General features: G+C 44.3%; 1 protein-coding gene across 1 annotated transcript in view; it reads right to left on the bottom strand.

Annotated features, from left to right (window-relative positions):
• The window catches only part of Syt16 (synaptotagmin 16), a 259,361-nt gene extending 244,882 nt beyond the window's left edge, over window positions 1-14,479 (bottom strand). The window contains exon 1 of the mRNA XM_036206626.1: window positions 14,342-14,479. Coding sequence (XP_036062519.1) covers window positions 14,342-14,354 — 13 coding nt within the window. The 5' untranslated portion in view covers window positions 14,355-14,479. The remainder of the gene's footprint in view (window positions 1-14,341) is intronic.
• Window positions 14,480-19,841: the final 5,362 nt, after the last annotated feature.

Here is a 19,841-nt window from a genome sequence, read left to right as displayed (position 1 = left end):
AGTTCTATTCCCTGCAACCACATGGTGGCTCACAACCATCTTTAATGAGATCTAATGCCCTCTTTTGGCCTGCAGGCATACATGCTGTATACATAATAAATAGATAAATGTTTGGGAAAAAGAAGAAGAAGGAGGAAGAGGAGGAGGAGGAGAAGAAATAATAAATTTGCTATCTGTTGTGAGGCTCTTCTCCCTGGGAAAGGGGAGAACTAAGTAGTGTCTACCTCCTCTTCATAAGATCCCCTAACAAATCCAAGTTCAATTTTAGAGTTCACCCTGGGGAACCAGTGAGTTTAGTGGGTTTACTCACTGGGGATTGGTAAGGGGTTACTGACGGGAGTTTGGGTGACCTAGAAGTCGTCTCTCTGAAAAGTCTTTACTCAGTATGTATGATGACATCTTGCAGTCACATAGACCATATGAAACAGGCTGTGATGGCCCACTCACCCCCTCTTTTTGTGAAGGAGTATTAACAGTTAACGAGACCTGCTGCCATCATTTTAAGGATCTTGAAAAACCCATTTGTTCATTTTTTCAGAGAGGTCATACTGGTTTTTTAAGAAAATCTTAAAATTCTTGTATTTATCTATACATTTATTTACATATAAAACACATTTAAGGTGTTGGGGATTTAGCTCAGTGGTAGAGTGCTTGCCTAGCAAGCGCAAGGTGCTGGGTTTGATCCTCAGCTCCACACACACAAAAAAAATTTTTTTAAATAAAAAATAAATAAATAACACATTTAAAAGCACATAGTTCCATTTCTCTAAAGAGAGGACAGCTGTCTAATATGAAAAACCTGTCCTGAGTAGGTATCATCAACTCTGAAAGCTAATTTATACCCTTAAGTAATAGGAACCATGCCATAGAACCACAATTGAGACAGGGATCAAGGAGAAACATTTTGACCATAATTGTATGATTATGTATATCTTATTCTTAAAGGCAGATTTTAGAATTTTAAACTTAAAAGCTCATATTAATTGTTACAAAGAAAGATTCTGGACCATGGGCCATTTTCATCATTATCTATATTTTTAATTTTAGTTTTACTATGAACAAAATGAAGTTGAGCCAAGTTAATAGTTTTAGTTTACATACCTTTTATTTATCGGTCAATTTGGTGCTAAGTACATGACATAAAAAAACAAACCATAATCACACATGGACAGACATAATCATACACAAAATATATTTTAATAAGCCAAGATTTTGAGCATTATAGTTTGTTGAGATCCTTCTGTATGTGTGGTGTTTGTGTGTGTGTGTGTGTGTGTGTGTGTGTGTGTGTGTTTGAGAGAGGGTTTCTCTGGGTAGTCCTAGCTGTCCTGGAACTCACTCTGTAGACCAGGCTAGCCTTGAACTCACAAAGATCTGCCTGCCTCTGCCTCCTGAGTGCTGAGATTAAAGGCATGCGCTACTACCACCCGGCTATAACTTTTATTGTAAAAGGGAAATTTAACATAGTAATTGTTAGTAATGTTAGATAGAGCAGAAACAAGAACAGATGTGGCCAGGCAGTGGTGGCACACGCCTTTAATCCCAGCACTCAGGAGACAGAGCCAGGTGGATCCCTGTGAGTTCAAGGCCAGCCTGGTCTACAGAGAGAGATCCAGGACAGGCTCCAAAGCTACATAAAGAAACCCTGTCTCAAAAAACCAAAAAGCCACAGATGTGTGAAACAAAGGAGTATTGGGAATGTAAAAAATTATCCCAGAGGAAAATAGGCCTGGAGATACAGGCAGAAAGAACAGGCACTGAGACCCGGCACTGAGACCCGGCACTGAGACCCGGCACTGAGACCCGGCAGAGCCTACTGTGCCAGCTCTTCACTGGCAGCAGCTTGTCTGGCACTTGGTAATTTATCTTTTGCCTGTCTGTTGGTACCTGTGAACCTCAAGGTGTTGGCTCTCTTTGATAGTATGCTAGTATTGGAGACTTGTGGCTGGAAGACTTTTAGGTCTCCTTAGAATGTATCATGTAAAAAATGATATCAAAATTACAACAAAACAAAACATTAAAATTAAAACACTCTTAGAGGTTTGATGTTACCTCCTTAGTCTAATATAAAAGGGTACAGAGATCTCCAGAAGATTCGAGGGGACGATGACATTTTATGGTGTTTTGTCAATTGGCTTGAGACATGTGATAGCACTGATTAAGATGGTGAAGTCACAATGCATTTGTCTTCTTTATGATATCATTAGCAAAGATGGCAGCCAAGTTCACGTGGTTGTCTCCATCTTGATGAGATCACCCAGCCAAGATGGCAGCAAACCAATTGGTTGTTTTTTGCTCATGGTGAACTCAACCCCACGGTAAAGTGAGCCCAGCCCCAATCAAGGCAATTCAAGACCCTATCAAGACCCCGATCCAATGTGGATGGTTACACCCTCCTCTTAATGAAAAAAAACAAAACAAAACCTAAGTTAGGTAGGTTGGTATGGATACAGAAGGGAGATGATACCTATGGCCCAGGAAGGTAGGCACAAAATAACAAAAGAAAGAAACGGGAAGGAATTTCATGCTCTCGGCTCAAAGAAGCTGAATCTGATATAGTAGCTAGAGTCACTGCTGGACTCTTCTGAGTTGCAGAAGAGTAACTTCCTACAGAATGTTACCAGATGCTCTTGATCATGGGGAGGGGGTACTTAGGGAATCACCTTTTGAAGTTTGAGCTGGTAAAGTCCGCAGTTCATAAATGGAGAAATAAGCAGTGAGTAGGAGTGAAGATCGAAAAGAGACTTGAAAGTGTGGAGGGTGGGTGGGGGGAAGAGCCCAAGTGGGTGAAGAGGAATTAGGAGGAGGAACCAGGGGGTGACTGGGTGCTTCTGGAGGCTTACATGGGGAACCTTAGACCACTTTCCATTTTAAATCGTTTTAGATATTGTAATTGGAAGCTCCAAATTCAGGCCAGCAGTGGCCACTGTCCAGTGCATATTGAGGCTGGATTTTAACTGAAAGCCGAACACATGTGGCCAGTCTGAGGTCCCCCAGATGGAGCTCTTTTAGATTAGCCTGGAGAGAGACTAAGGGTGTATCCTTTGGAATGAACAAGTAGGATCCCATGGTGGGTTCCCCAGCAAAGCAAGAATGAACACCAGGTCCTGCTGCCCAAGGGACAGCAGCGGTTCAGAACTGACTGCCAACATGCCTGGTGTCTAGAAGAGGGTGTCCCTGCCTCATAGATTCCAGAAAAGTCAAAAGATGAAAAGGTTCAGGGGGAAACACCCATCACCTCAGAAGGAAAAAAACATTTGAGGATTATGAACAAGGGAGAATTAGAAGGCTATGGAGAGGGTGTAGCCTAGAGGCTGCTAAATGTCATGGACTGTTTCTGTCCTCCAAACAGAGGTTTTGTGCCTTAGCCTCCAGAGCCTCCAAGTGTGACAGTATGTAAAGAGATAACTCAGGATAAGTGGCATCATAAGGGAGGCCCCTAATCCTCTAGGACCAGCCGCTTTAGAAGAGAGTATGTCACAGCTTTCTCCTTCCATGCTATAGGGACATGGAGGAAAGCAAGCCATCTGCAAACCTGGAAGAGAGGCCTCAGCAGACACTGGTACTGCCGCCACCACCATCTTGGACTTTCAGCCTCCAGATGGATCAATGAATAGGTCTCTGATGCCTTCCAGACAATGAAGTTTTGCTACGACAGCCAGGGCTACCCACTGCACTCAGTCTCCAGAGGCCTCAGTTTAATTTCTGGAGAAAGCAAATCAGAGAGGCTCTGGGCTTGAGAGCCACCTGCATCTCCTTGAGGGGAAGAGGCTGTGCTCTGAACAAGCAGTGTTGACAGACTTCTCACCACCTAAACTCAGCTCAAAATACTGACCGCTACATTTATGCACATACACCTCTGCACAGAGAACTAGAGACAGGAAGTTGGAATATCTGTCTATCAAGAACGATTGCCCACTCCAAACCCCAAGAGTTGGGTCCCCAATAAATGTAGTTCTGAATCTTAGCCTCCCTCTCATTTTCCAGTGTGTGTGGACAACCAGATCTAGGTTTTCAAGAAGCAGAAGGGGGTTTACTTCAACCGTGTTTCTGTAGAGGAAGAGAGTAGTTCTCAAACGTATGCTCAAAAGTTCTTTGGTACTGCCGGAAAGCCGTGGTGCTCGCCTTTAATCCCAGCACTCTGGAGGCAGAGGCAGACTAGCTCTGAGTTCAAGGCCAGCCTGGTCTACAATGTGAGTTCTAGGACAGCCAGGGCTACACAGAGAAACCCTGCCTTGGAAAAAAAATATATATATAAAAAAAAAAAAAAAGACTTTCTGTCATGAAGCTCATCAGGAAGTTAAGAAGTGTATGACTACTTCAGCTGAATGGCAAGTTAGGTGTTTGTCTTAGTTAGGGTATCTATTGCTGTGATAAAACACCATGTCCAAAAGCAACTTGAGGAGGAAAGGGTTTATTCTGTCTTACAACTCTCGGGCTACACTCCATCACCAAGGGAAGTCAGGGCAGGAACTCCAGGAACTGATGCAGAGGCCACGGAGATGTACTGATTACTGGCTTGCTCAGCCTGCCAGGACTCAGCCTTTCCTGAGAGAGTCCTTCCCCTCCCATATCAATCATTAATCAAAAACATTTCTCTGCAGACTTGCCTAGCAGCAATCTGATGGAGGTATTTTCTCAGCCGTAGTTCTACCTGCCAGGTAAGTCTGGCTTGTGTCAATTTGTTTAAAAAAAAAAAAAAAAAAAAAAAAAAAAAAAAAAAAAAAACAGTACTTATGATATAATTACTTTGTCATCACAGACCATCGAAACATCTTGGGGACCACATCATCAGTTCCCTGGGGGCCCAAGATCCACCTGAGGTGGTATTGCCTCCCAGTAGATATACAAATGAATTTGGTGAGTATTTAAGTAGCCACCCTATGTAAACCAGCGTGTTTATTTTTTAAAAAAAATGATAAAATTGAAGAAGTCTCTCTAAAGGTAGCTATTTCCCTCAAGGAACAAATAAGTATGAGTAAAGTCCAAAAAGGAGTTCACACTTGGAGGTATGGAAAGATTTGCAAAAGCTTCTGGATGAGAGTTGGCAAAGACATCCAAAGGAAAACGGGATGTGACTGGGGATACAGCGGAGGAGAAGGGCCTTTGTAAACATACTAACATCAATCTCCTCCCTTTCTATTCATCTAGTGTAAGCCAACTTACTGTTTAACTGTTTTTCTCCAAGGTCTAACTCAATTTTTAATGAGTAGGATACTCTGACCTTGATCACAAGCAGCTACTGAGGATGGCTGCATCTCACTTACTACGGAGCAGCTTTCAAGTGATCATAGTCAAAGTCAAGGTTGTTTGCAGAGTCTTGTGCAGGGCAATACCAATCAGTTTTCACTTCCCAGACTCTTTAAAGTACTTTCATCTTCTAAACTCAAAGCCAATCATTTAAAAGAAGTCAATCAGCCGGGCTGGTGGTGGATAGTATAGCAAAAGAGTGTTTGCCTCACTCCTGGGAAGCCCTGGGTTCAAACACCACCGCTGCCTCCACCTTCACCACCACCACTAATGGTTTATAAAAAGATTTTGATCAGTACTATGCCATCAACCAGAGGTGTCATGAAATAGTCCGGGACTGGCTGATGTCTAGATCTCTGCCACCCTCTTAGGAAATCAAGAACAATAACCTGACAGGAATAAAGTAATTAACTGCATACAACATATACACATAGAACCTCAAAACTTTTAGGGCCAATGAGATGGCTTAGTAAAATAAATGCACTTGCTCTCAAGCCTGATGACCTGAGGTCAATCCCCAGGCCCCACACAATGGAATAAGAATTAATTCCAAAAAGTTGGCCTCTGGCCTCCATATGTGTGCCACAGCATGCGCATGCACACATACACATTTGTACACATGCAATAAATAAATTCAATGAAAATCGCTTAAACTTCAAGTAACATCCTGTCCCCTCCAAAATACCTCACACATCGGCAAGGCACCCTGGCATCCATCAGCCCCAAGAGAAGGAAAATTTCTTTGACCAAAGCAATTATTTCAGACTTTAGCAGCCTGTGTCTTCTATCACTGAGAGTCATGCCTATGGCTTGCTTTTGGCAAGAAACTACCAAAGAGATGAGGAGATATCAGTACTGTCACTCTATTATGTAAGACTTTATCATCCATCTTCTAAGAAACCTTCCTTTGTGGGCCATGGGTGTGAGTGTGTGTGTGTGTGTGTGTGTGTGTGTGTGTGTGTGTACATGTGTGTGTACATGTGTGTGTACATGTGTGTATACGTGTGTGCGCGTGTGTGCACGTGTGTGTGTACGTGTGTGTGTTTGCACGGGCACACGTGCGCATGCATACGCATGCATGTACACATGTGAGTGAATGTGTATGTGGTCCACAGGCCAGAGGCTGATGCCAAATGTCTTCCTCAATTATCCTCCACCTTAATTTTTCAAACAAGGTCTTTCCCTGAACCTGAGTCTTCCCTCACTGGGCTAAACTGGCTGGCCAGAAAACCTGAGGGATAATCCTTGTCTCTGCCTCCCCAGAACTGGAATTATAGGCGCTCACCATCACACCCAGATTTTTACACAGGTTCTAAGGATCCAAACTGCATGCTTATGAAGCAACTTTACTAAGTGAGACATCTCCCCAACGCTCCTCCACTTGCTTATTGAATGAATGGCTATCCTCTAGGAAGAGTCACATCGAAAGGATCTGAGGATGGCCTCCAGCCAATATATCCAGTCAGAAATTGAAGCCTTCAGTCCCTTGGCCGATGGTATAAATCCTGCCAATTTCTTTCCTTTCTTTCTTTCTTTCTTTCTTTCTTTCTTTCTTTTTTTTTTTTTTTTTTTTTTTGGTTTTTTTGAAGACAAGGTTTCTCTGTGTAGCCCTGGCTGTCCTGGATCTCGCTCTGTAGACCAGGCTGGCCTCGAACTCACTGAGATCCAACTGCCTCTGCCTCCCAAGTGCTGGAATTACAGTCATGCGCCACCACTGCCCGGCTGTGGAAATTCTTTACACAACACTAGGTAACAAGCTTAATGGAAGCACAAGGAAAACTAACAACGTAGAAAAGCCTTATTTTTATTTGAATTATCACCACTAAAATTTAAAAGTTGATTTTCATGCTAATTGATCAACGATGAAACCTCGCAATGTCCTGCTAAACAGTGCAGGGTGGGGGGTGCCAGGGTGGGGGCAGTTCTCCATACTGCTCACTATGGAGAGTCAGAGGATGGCTGGCTGGAGGCAACCTAGCTACTGGCACTCTACAAGCTGAGAAGACAGTCCCCACATGTCTACCAAAACACAAAGGAATCACAAAACCAAAGAAGAAAGCAGACTGGAAAGACAGAGTGCAAGTATGGACAGGGAGAGAGAAAGAGAGACTAGGAATGTGAAGACAAGGCCTGCCACAGCCACATTCTAAGGAGAGATGGATTTCTCTCTGAAGCAAGATCTAGAGGGACAAGGTCAGAACCAGTGGAGGCATCAAGCAGATAAGGCCATATGAGTACACACTAGAAGACACAGCTCTGAAATGCTTGATAATGGGACAATTAACAGTTCCACATGCCTACCAACGTCCTTGGAGAGGCTCTTAGGAAACTCCAGGGACAGATGGTATGGAATTAAGGAGGTACCCTGAAGCAGAACCCATCCAATCCTACAGTACCCATCAGTTACACCCAAAAGAAGGCTAGGACATAAGTCCAAAGAGATCACCATCTTCAAATCATCATGAAAGTTTCTAGAACTTGTGGATCCTCTCAGCCCAGCACTCAACTTTCCCAAGGTCACCAGCATCTGTGTTCATCAGCACATGCACCATAAGTGCGCACACATACAGTACACACTACAAGCACACTTACACAAAACAACTAGCATGGGAGAATAAAACTCTGTGATTAATGCTTCTATTTAAAATCTAGAGCTCGGCACCTTGCGTGGTTTGTTCTAGAGTCTTACATTTCTGAACAGAACATTTGGTCTTCATTTTATATTCTTCACAATAATAGAATTAATCACTCGGTACCCTATTTCTGGGTTGTTATGGTGAAATTAGCTATAAGCTATGGGAAGCATATTGTAGGAAGGAAAAGAATAGGTATTTACTTAACACCTACTATGTGACAGGAGCTTTGCATCATCTCATTTGCTTCTTGTAGCTCCCAGGAGTGGAGTAAGCAAGGTCCTCTAGGGAGGCAATGTACCTGAAATCGTGAAGCTATTGAGTGGCAAAGCCAGAGTTCATAGCTCAACCACCTCTGAAACCAAGCATCGATCTCCCCCAACCCCGCCCCCACTGCACCACATCAGTTATCCAGGCCTCTAAGATGCCTAAATTACACCATCTTGAAACCCCAGGCGTGATTGGTGGATTATGTTTAGAGTGGTCTCTTGACATAAACCAGGGGAGTTTTCATGGAGGGTGGATAAAATCATTATGAATCTTAACCTTCACTCCACTGTGGGTCAAACTACAGAGTGTGACTTGGTGCATTCCTAAAATTTAGAATCCAAAGAATATCACACTCTGACAATATGAAAATCTATGCTGCTAAAAAACACCTAGAAATTGAGAGTCAATTTTAAAAAGAGATCTGTCTTCTAAAGGGATGGCATCCATTCACAACTGTAAACTCCCTAACATGAGATGTGCAGCATCCTTAATAGGAAGGGAACCATGCAGAACTACATAGTGTTTTAGAGACTCCCCTCATCCACTAGAACATCAGTTCTCACGATCCTTTTGAAGATTGAATGACCCTTTCACAGGGGTCGCCTAAGACCATTGGAAGACACAGATATTTACTTTATGATTCATAAAAGTAGCAAAATTACAGTTATGAAGTTGCAACGAAAATAATTTTATGGTTGGGGGTCACCGCCACAGGAGGAACTGTATTAAAAGGTCGCAGCACTAGGGAGATTGAGAACCACTTCACTAAAAGGAGCTGTCACCATCCAGTTTTATTGTATTATATAGATAGACAAAGGGAGATTCCATTAGTAAATGGAATCTCGGGCATGGATTTATCAATACATGAAGCTAAATAGAAGTTAGTGACAAAATGACATTGAATGACCTATGAGTAAATGTCATGCAAACCCACCATACTCATGAAGAGGCCTACTCCTCCTGAGAAAGCTGGCCCATTGCTGTGGCGAAACATTTAGGATTAATTCTATATGTATTTGGGGAGTTAAGTCAGTCATGAGAAAGTATCAGTGTGTGTACCAATTCAAAATGCCAAGCAGAAATTAAAGCAAGTGGGATTGAACTCGAATACTATGAAAAAGTGTATATTCGGATTAACTCCCAGGATGCTCTATTAATATAACATCAACTGGATTAATTAGCTCAGGATATTGTTTCCACACATTATGTTTTCTTCTGGAATTTCATTCTTGGTTTTAAAAGCAGAAGTGGGAGTTTGGAAAACAAGTCAAGAAATAGGAACTTCTTAGATCTTTTCTTCCACGCTGCTGATAACGATGCTGAAACCTGAACACAACCCATATGTGTCACGCCAATGCACTCCCCAGACCTCTTGTTGCAAGTACATGACACAGACCACACCTAACGGCCATCTTACTGAATCGCCACGTAAGTGTGATAAGCCCAACACAGGAAGGAAGTGGGCACACAGGCGCACTAAAGCCTCAACAGCTAATGTAACCACATCTGGACTTACTTCAAAACACCTGTATTAAATTAGGAGCATGGCAGTGGGTGTAACAAGATACTTGTTAAAGCTGGGGTACATGGGGGTCCATTACATTTCAGTGCATATAACATTTTCCATAATAAAGAGCAAACACTATCATAACAATCCGAAATCAGAAGTCCATAACTGAGTCTTTCAAAAATTAAACTCTAAAATACTAGTCCAGAATGACTAGAATACAAACTGACATCCCAAAACCTTATAAAGAAGTTGCAGGAACAAAACAAGGAGCCGCTAGACTTACGGGATAACACCTTGCTACATCTGTCTTAGCCCTTTCTTGTTCATATGACTTCATAGACTTATAAACATACACACGCACATACATTCGTGTTTCCCCAATTAATTTGAAATGTAGTTGCAGATATATGCTCCCTCTTCCTAACTACTTCAATTTTCCCTAATTAAAAAATACATTCCATTTTTGAATGCAATGAAAATATAAAATTTGTGAAATCTGACACTGATGCTATTTATCTCATATGTTAATACGATCCATCTTCAAATTTCACCAATGATCGCAACAACACTGTCCTCTACAGCACTGCTCTTCCTGATCCAGGGTTTAATCTCAAATCCTCCATTGCCCTGGCTGTCTCTTTAGTATGGATAAAAGCCTCAGCTGTCTCCCATGACATTAACATTTATAAAATGTGCTGCAGTTAGGGTTTACCTGGTGTCTTCCCGTGGTTAGAATTGGGTTGTGAGTGATGTCAGATCAGTTCCTCGGTGCTTCCAATCAGGCTATCAGCTTCCAGCAATTCTTTATTTAAGATGATGTAGCCCAGGTTTCTCCACTATAAAACTACCATTGAGGGGTTTTTTAGGGTTTTTTTGTTTTTGTTTTTGTTTTTTGGGTTTTTGGGTTTTTGTTTGGTTGGTTGGTTTTTTGTTTGGTTTTTGTTTTTGTTTTTCGAGACAGGGTTTCTCTGTAGCTTTGCGCCTTTCCTGGAACTCACTTGGTAGCCCAGGCTGGCCTTGAACTCACAGAGATCCACCTGGCTCTGTGCTGGGTTTAAAGGCATGTACCACCACCACCTGGCAGACCCTTTTTTACAATTAATGAGAAATCTGTGGGGAAATTCTTTAAGAATTTAAGACTCTGTCTTACTTAAGGATTCTATTGCTGAGATGAAACAACATGCCCAAGAGCAAGTTGGCGAGAAAAGGGTTTATTTGGCTTACACTTCCATACCACTGTTCATCGTCAAAAGAAGTCAGGACAGGAACTCCAACAGAGTGGGAACCTGGAGGCAGGACCTGATGCAGAGGCCATGGAGGGGTGCTGTTTACTGGTTTGCTCATAGCTTGCTCAATCTGCTCTCTTATAGAACCCAGGACCAACTCAGGAGTAACCTACACACAATGGACCAGGCCCCCCCACATCAATCACTAGCTAGGAATATGCCCTACAGGCTGATCTTACCCAGGCAGTGTGTCTCAATTGGGGTTTCATCCTCTCAGATGATTCTAGCTAGTGTCAAGTTGATATAAAACTAGCAGCACACTGCTCCTCTTCAGCTTCTTACACACTAATTCAGGAACCATAGGTGATTCTTGCTTGAACTGATTATTGGTGGTGTTTGTTAGGACATGGGAGTAAGAGAAGCTGCAGGTTGCTGGGAGGAAGTGGAAGGGAAAGAGTGACTACTAGGAGGAAGCGGAAGGGAAAGAATGACTACTGGGAGGAAGCGGAAGGGAAAGAGTGACTACTGGGAGGAAGCGGAAGGGAAAGAATGACTACTGGGAGGAAGTGGGAGGGAAGGAGTGGCTACTGGGAGGAAGCGGAAGGGAAGGAGTGGCTACTGGGAGGAAGTGGGAGGGAAGGAGTGACTACTGGGAGGAAGTGGAAGGGAAGGAGTGGCTACTGGGAGGAAGTGGAAGGGAAGGAGTGGCTACTGGGAGGAAGCGGAAGGGAAGGAGTGGCTACTGGGAGGAAGTGGAAGGGAAGGAGTGGCTACTGGGAGGAAGTGGAAGGGAAGGAGTGGCTACTGGGAGGAAGCAGAAGGGAAGGAGTGGCTACTGGTGGAGCTTGCCTATGGGTTAGCTGCCATCAGCTTCTGAACAGACAAGGCAAAAATGATTCAAAATCATCCATGCAATAGACCAAGAATGACCAAAAGAGACCAGAAGGATTCCTTAAGATACATACAATGTTTCTTGTGTAATTGTTTTCCTTTTTTAGAATATTTATTTTTAAAAATTATGTGTGTGCATGTATGTGTCTGTGAGGAAGTTTTTGCAGATGATTGAAGGTACCCTCAGAGACCAGAAGAGGGCATGGGACATCCTGAAACTGGAGTTACAGATGACTGTCAGTGGCCCAACATGTATGCTGGAAACTGAACTTGGGTCTTTGGGAAGAGAAGTATGCACTCTTAACCGAAGAGCCATCTCTCTAGCCCCTTGAGAAAATTTATTCTCAAAAGCACAGACATGAACATACAAATGCACTTCCAAAAAAATCAGGCCACAGTGATTCAAAAGTGAAGACCCATGATTAAAAAAAAAAGTATTAATAATTCAACAAATGCCATAAAGGAAAGAAAAGATAAACACCTCACTCTCCAAACACAAAATTCTCTGGAATACCCATTACATTAAGCACAGCTCAAGATACCTCTAGATACCACTGCTTACAAAACTAACCTAGCTGCTTAACCATTTCATAATAACTTACTGGAACCAGTTGAGGCTGCAACTTCTCTACACCTCTGGAAACTGCCCTTCAAACTATGAGCTAGCTGGACACAAGGGCATTCTCTCTGGGTCACATTCTTTTTGTGTTTGAGACTGTTTTCCAGGCAACTGTTTTTTAAACATCTCTGTGTTGTACATATGCTCACATGCTATATTCACAGAGAAGGTCCTTCTGGATTGCTTCCAAGAACGACTGGAGTACAACAGTCTAGACTTTCCCTGGCTTTACAGCTGGTCCCCCCACACCCAGGAGAAATGTAAAGAGACAAGAAAAAATGGAATAAAAGCAATCAGCTAACACTAAGGCAGATTGTGCCCAGGCTTAATACATCCTAGTGAGGCCATCTACTCACTGCATGATGCTCCCACCTGCCTCTCACCTGTCATCCACTTACCTGAAGACAGAACTTCCGTAACACTAGAATTTGTTAACTACCATTTACATGAATAAGGCCATATTCTTACTTCGCTAATAAAAATCTAAATCTATCATTTCTTCCCCTGGACTCTCTCTCCCCAGATGGCTACACTTTTGGGGTATATAAGCAGAACTGAGAACAAAAAAGGTTGATCTCTATTAGTTAATTTTATGCTGAACACCTGATCTACCTTGTTAAAAGCATCGAGGGCACAGTGGTTTCTCCACACTGGAAAAATCACGGCAAATGGGAGACGCAAGAACTACTACACACTTGTCTGCTTCACTTTGTGTGACACCCCCCCCACACTTTATGAGATATTCATTGCTTAACAGAGTATGTCAGTCTTGTCATCTATGTGTTTATGTGTGTGTACACACACACACACACACACACACACACACACACACACACGTACACATACTTTGCTTTTGAGACATGGATTGTAACTTGACATCCTCCTGCCTCAGCGACTCAAGTGCTGGGATTACTGATGTGTGCCCTCACATCCAACAGCCAGATCATAGTTTTAAAGTTGAGAGCAGGGCCACAATCCCGCTGATGATGAGTTTGGAAAACATAAATGGCATACCTTTTAACTAAAAACACAAAAAACAAAAACATACAAACAAACAAAAACCTCATGCCCTCTGTACTCTATCCAAGCTGTGTTCTTGGGTGGATAAGTATTAATTTAAAAGAAAAATAATAAAATTTTGACCCTCACCATCCATCTTTGTCCCCTCTCATCTCCCAAAATTGCCTTATAAATGACATCTGTAACCACACTGTACATTCAGTGAATGAAGTCCCTATTGCCCTGTCTGTTGCTGAGGACTTTAGATGCCAAGTCTAAGACAAGTATGACTTGATGTTCTTCTACCCTGTGCTTTTTTGAGGTTCCAATAACAGGTCAAGCTCCGGCTACATGTAATTAGTTTTCTTAGCAGCTATCCTAATTTCCAAAACAACAGCAAAGACGCCAAGATGCCAACAGCAGGCCGAGTGGAGCCTCCCAACACTTCCAGTCTTGGATCTCAACCTTCTCTCCCTGCACGCCCCCCTCATTCATGGCAGCCAGACATGGTCTCTGGCTTCAGGGCCCAGGAACAGAGCCCTCTGGGGCCACCACCCGGCAGGAGGAGGGCGTGCCAACCTGACTCAGAACTCCAGGAGAACCTTGAACTCACAGCGCCCCAATACTGGGCTCCCTAAAAGCCAGCTCTGGGCCTGGAGGCAGTCCGCGAACGAACAGCTGTGAGGCCCAGCCCCGCTGCACCCCCTGCATCAAGTGTCCCCTCCAGCCAGGTGCTGTATCCCTCCTGAGGGGCCCTCAGACCTCTTGCCCTCCCGGTCCTGCCAGGTGACACGGGATGATGGGCATGTGGGCAAAGGCCCCCCGCTCCGGAGATGGGGTACCCGGACGCTGCTCCCGCGAGCCAGCCACAAAGGCAGGCGCGCGCGGGAGGAGAACTTGCCACCCCAGGCGCCTCGGCCTCCCCAGGGGGCCCCGCACTTACTGTCAGTCGCCATGGTCGCCGTCAGGGGCTGTGGGGCGGCCGCCCGCGGCTGGGGTACCCACGCCGCGCCCGGGCGCGCGCGTTCTCGGCAGGCCCCGCGCGCTCCGGAGCCCGCGACGCGCACAGATGCTCCCGCCGCGCGCCCCCGCCGCGCCGCCCCGAGCCCCGTGGTCGCCCCCGCCGGCGTCCCTCCACCCCAGCCAAGCCCGATCCGTCCTCAGCCGGGCCTGCCCTGCCCACCTCGCAGCAGCATCCCTCCCAAAGACAAAGCAGCCGGCAACCTGGCCCACTCCTCTCCAGGTATTTTACCCGCTCTATTCGCCAGCTGCACACTTGTTTCCTTGTCTCGATTCCTCCAATTCACCCAGGCCTGGTGCTTCTTTCCAGCAGGGTCGCCCCTGAGCCCCAACTGAAGGGAGCAAAGCAGGAGAACAGGTGGGAGAATGTGCCCAGAATCACCCAGGTGCCTCCAGGGCTTGGGGACCGGGACCCCCCAGCTCCTCTCCTCTCCTGTTTTGTCCCCAAGGTGAAAATAGAGCCCTGCATGTAGGTAACTCATCTCAGATACCTATTAGATTAGTTAATGGATGGCTTTATAACTGGAAACCTGCGTGAATTAATGAGTGAATAAATGGCCAATTAACTAATTGGATGTAAACCGGGTGGGCAGCTAACTGGTAGATAATTGCGGGTCAGACCACAGGCTTGTCAGATGACTTGTATTAAAGGACCAGCTCAATGAGAAAGTCAAACGGTATTGCCTCGAGGGCTGCCGTGGTTTAAAGGGCCTTCAAAGGAGTCCACCTGTGGGCGTTGTATGCTGTACATCTTGTGGAAACCTTACCGAAAGATTCTTGCTATATTTAGGGAACTGTAGCAAATGAGAAACCACCACTACATCCTACATGGGAAAGCATCAAGTGGCTCAAACACACAGCCTCAAGTGCATGCCCAGGAAGGCATTTGTTTTTTGCAGGCACAATGCATTTGGTCCTTTTGAGGCTGCTCATCCAACCTAAACAGTAGGATGCCATTGGGCATCATCCCAGGCATGACTGTACACCAACAAGATTCAGGAGTAAGGCAGAGTTGAAAGTAGCTTCCATTTGGCAAGCCAAGCAAAGGAAGGTACAGGAAAACAACAAAGGAATCCTCTCTGACCAATCCACAGGGTACAGGTGAGGGCGTGAGCATTGTGAGGGCAAGCCACATTCACATTCTACACTGCTGACCTGGGACGTTGTTTTAATCTGTTTACAGCATATGTGATTCTCAAGCACACTTCAAGAAGCACAGACACCAGGCTTGTGTTTTAGTTATAACAACCCTCTACGGTAGACCACCAAACAAACAACTCAACAACAAAACTGTAGTAGAATATTATTTTAATGTGTGTTACTTTTGTTTATATTGCATTTGTTTAACTCTGTGAAGCTGTGTTACTATCCCTGTCCAAAACCCGTGATGGTCTAATGAGAATATATAGAGGGAGAAATCTGGGGAGAAGGAAGAAATGGAGGCTTGAAGGAGCTAGATCTAGGAGCCAGAGAAGGAGGAGGACTCCAGGATCCAGCCACCCAGCTACACAGCAAGCCAGAGTAAGAAACAAAGAAAGGTATGCAGGAATAGAAAAGGAAGAGCCTAGAGGGAAAAGATAGATGGGATAAGTTAAGAAAAGCTGGCTAGAAACTAAGACAAGCTAAGGCTGGGCATTTATAATTAAGAATAAGCCTCAGTATGTGATTTATTTGGGAGCTGGGTGGCAGGTCCCCCAAAAGAGCCAAAAAAACAACCAACAACACAAAACCTTGAAATAGGCAGAGTGGGGGAGAGGAAAAAGAAAAGAACATTAAAATGACTCAAAAAGTGTGGACCTATTTGAAGCTCGGAAACCATGAAGTTAACCTATTTTGAGGGTCAAGATGGAGAGATGGGCTTGGCTCGAAGGGGTAGGACATTTATGAAGGTTTTTTTTTGGGGGGGGGGAGGTTAAATATTTATTTATTATGTATACAGGATGTTTGACTGCAGGCCAGAAGAGGGCACCAGATCTCATTACAGATGGTTGTAAGCCACCATGTGGTTGCTGGGAATTGAACTCAGGACCTCTGGAAGAGCAGTCAGTGCTCTTAACCACTGAGCCATCTCTCCAGCCCCGAAGTTTTTTGTTGTTGTTGTTGTTTTTTTAAACTCATTAATCAAAGTGCTTTTCTACATTATAAGGAAGATAATGATGACTCCAAATCTGTTTTCATGAGTTACATGTGGAGCAGTAGAGCCCAATGTCAGCTAGAAAGAGTTAAGAACCTACTGGACTTCCAAGTCATTTCCCTGGCCTGTAACAAGTGTTTCTTCTTGCTTTGTCACGTGGTGAAGAGACCTCTGCATAGTGGGCCAACAAACAAAACATGCAATGTGGCATACGGCGAGTCTAGATTTTCATAGCCTGCCTGTAAGTTCTCCACTTCCCATCGTTCGTGGGAATAGTTCTCTCCATTGGAGCCTGGGATGATGTCAGCCGCATGCAGCCACAGGAGCTTGAACAGTAAGAACCTCACATCTCACAGAACAAGCAATGAAAAGGGAGTTAGTGGTCCCATAGTTGATTTAGCAATGTCAACGAGGACTCAGAGTCTCACTATCTTCCTACTCTGCCAGCTTCAGTCAGCAGCTCTGTCTTCGTGGTCACAGTGAGGCTACACATGCTAACATTCTAAAAGCAGGCAGATTGAGGGTTTTCTCCTCATCTTTCTTTTTTTCTTTTCTTTTCTTTTTTTCTTTTTTTCTTCAGACAAGGTCTTGATGTATAACCCTGGCTGCCCTGGAACTCACTATATAGACAAGGCTGGCCTCAAACTCAGAGAACCTCCTGCCTCTGCTTTCCAAGGACTGGGATTAAAGGCATGCACCATCATGCCTGGTTTAGCCTCTTTCTATCAGGAGTCAAAATCATTTCAGCTGTGACAGAGGCTGGAAAGATAAGTGTCTGTTATTTTCAGCTTCTGTAGCATTCGGTGGATTCTGCCATATGGAGAGAAACAGCAAGGAGGAAGCAGGTAGGGGATGCCATTGTCCTCTCATGCCCACAATGGGACCTCAGCTCACTGATCTCCTGTATGATGAAGGCCATCCCTCCGGGGATCAGGAAGTCCTTCTCCTAAGGGGCTGGAAACAGACTCTTCAATATCCTGTGCAAATCTTGCATTTGCCGTCAGCTTTTGAAATCAAGTTCTTGCAAATCTGTGAACTTGCATTTGCCCTCAGCTTTTGAAATTAAAATCAACAAACACTTGGGCTTTTTGTCTCTTTACAAAACTTAGGACTAGGGACTGGAGAGATGGCTCCACAGCCAAGAGCAATTGTTGCTCTTCTTGAGGACCTGAGTTCAGTTCCCAGAACCTACATGGTGACTCACAACCAACCATCTGTTCCAGAGGATCTGATACCCTCTGATGCATATACAAATATGCAGGAAAGTCATGTACAGATAAAATAAAATCAATATCTAAAAAATATCTTTAAAAAAAAAAACACAAGACTACAAATGCCATCATCTAGCTAGAGGTGGGGACCTACCTGGTAAATGAAATCACACAAGAATGAAAACCATAGTCAGTGCTGAGCTTGGATTCTAGAGTGCTCACAAAGGGAGGAGGGGGTGGCTGGAGTGGGAAGATCCAAATTCAAGAAAACTAGATGTGGGTGTTAGATTAAGAGTGCTGGTATGACAAGCATTGGAGAACTTCCACCCCGAGAGAGGGGGAGAGACAGACAGAGACAGAGAGAGGGGAGAGAGACAGAGAATATGGCCAGGGAGCAATATAATTAGAGGGCAGGGCAAGACATAGTGTCCCCAAGGACACTCTCTATGACCTATTTCCTACAGTGAGGCCCAACACCCCAATTCTCACAGCCTCCAAATGTCATCATTTATGAATCCATGAAGTGATTAATGCACTCATTAAGTCCGAGCCCTGGTGCCATAATCATCTCTTGAAATGCTCTTTCCAATATATCCAGAAGTGCACCCCCACACCCACACCAGTCCCCTCAAGCATTTTTCATCCAATCAGCTTGAAAAGATGAACCTTGAGGAAGACTGAGCACACAGAGAAGACCGAGAACTCAAGGGAGTGGAAGGATTTTAACCTGTTTATGTTGGGACGAGGAGGAAGAAGGAAAGGATAACAGGGGAAAGGAACTTCTAGCCAACGGTGAGGGCTTTTCTAGAACTAGATCCCAGGAGCAGAGGAGGCAAGACAGCTGTTTGGGAGTAACAGAAGCACATGGCTAGTGAGTCTCAGAGGCCCCAGAATAGCCAGCCCAGAGCTTAGGGAGTCAGGGGCAGGAGAAGGGCCACAGTGGAAATGAGTAGGGATGGAGAGAAAACTGAGGAGGCCAGAACCTGAAGACCTTGGTGATGACCAGCAGGAAGACAGACTAGCCTTGGAGAACAAGGTCAGGACAAAGGAAGGCTAGGACCAAGCGTTTGTATCTAAAATGTCCTTGCCACTTGCCATAGTACACACACTCTGGCTGCATAGGCAAGAGGTCTTCTTTAAGTTCAAGGCCAGCTTGGTCTACATGGTGAGTTCCAGGCCAGCAAGAGCTACAGAGCGAGAGCTTATTTGTAAATCAGTATTCTTGCTAAGGTGATTTGAATTAAGGCAGGGTTCCGGTTGGGGTTCAGATGTCACCACACACATTGCTTGAGTTCAAGCAAATAGGACAGGCCTCTCTCCTATGGTAACTCGGGCCCTTGATCTATGTTTACTTCTGGTTGGCTCTCTAGCTATAAGAAGTGAGACCACTGAAGGGTGGAGGGCTGTGGTCACTGCAGAGTGACTGTTTTATGGCTATTGATGACTGAAATCGCTACCACCTGTGTGTTACAGTCTTCCAAGAGAAAGCTATTTTATATCTGTTATCTACCAGTGTATTTTCAGGCACAGAAAGAGAACAAAGTTTGATTATTTCTTCTGTAAGAATTTACTTTTGAGAGCTGGCAAGATGGCTCATTGAGTTAAAAGCTCTGGCTGCCTCCTCTGAAGGACCAGGGTTCAACTCCAGCACCCACATGGCAACTAAACCATCTGCAACTCCAGTTCCAGAGGCTCCTATGCCCTCTTCTGGTCTCCACAGGCACTGGACACATGTGTCATGCAGACATACATGCAGGCAAAAAAAACATACATGTAAAATAATTTTTTAAAGACTTTACTTTTAACTTCCATTAGATGTCTTCATCTCTTTGCAATGGTGTCTAAGTCACCAAACTCAAACATTTCATATTGTGCAATTATGACAGATTGTGGTAACTAAAACACATTTTAAAAAATATACCCATTAGGTAATAAATACCATTATGTCCTAGTTTAACCCTTACAATGTATGGGGAATGGATGGGACTAATACGTTTGAATTTTTATCTACATGGGAGGGCCTGGGTGCAGTTTCCTAAAACTAGGAAACCTCAGGGTCATGGTTGTCTGTCTTCTGA

Source organism: Onychomys torridus, chromosome 14 (genome assembly GCF_903995425.1).
Source record: "Onychomys torridus chromosome 14, mOncTor1.1, whole genome shotgun sequence".
NCBI classification, from domain to species: domain Eukaryota; kingdom Metazoa; phylum Chordata; class Mammalia; order Rodentia; family Cricetidae; genus Onychomys; species Onychomys torridus.
Note: the sequence above shows the minus strand (reverse complement) of the source record. Positions and strands in the feature narration are given on the sequence as shown.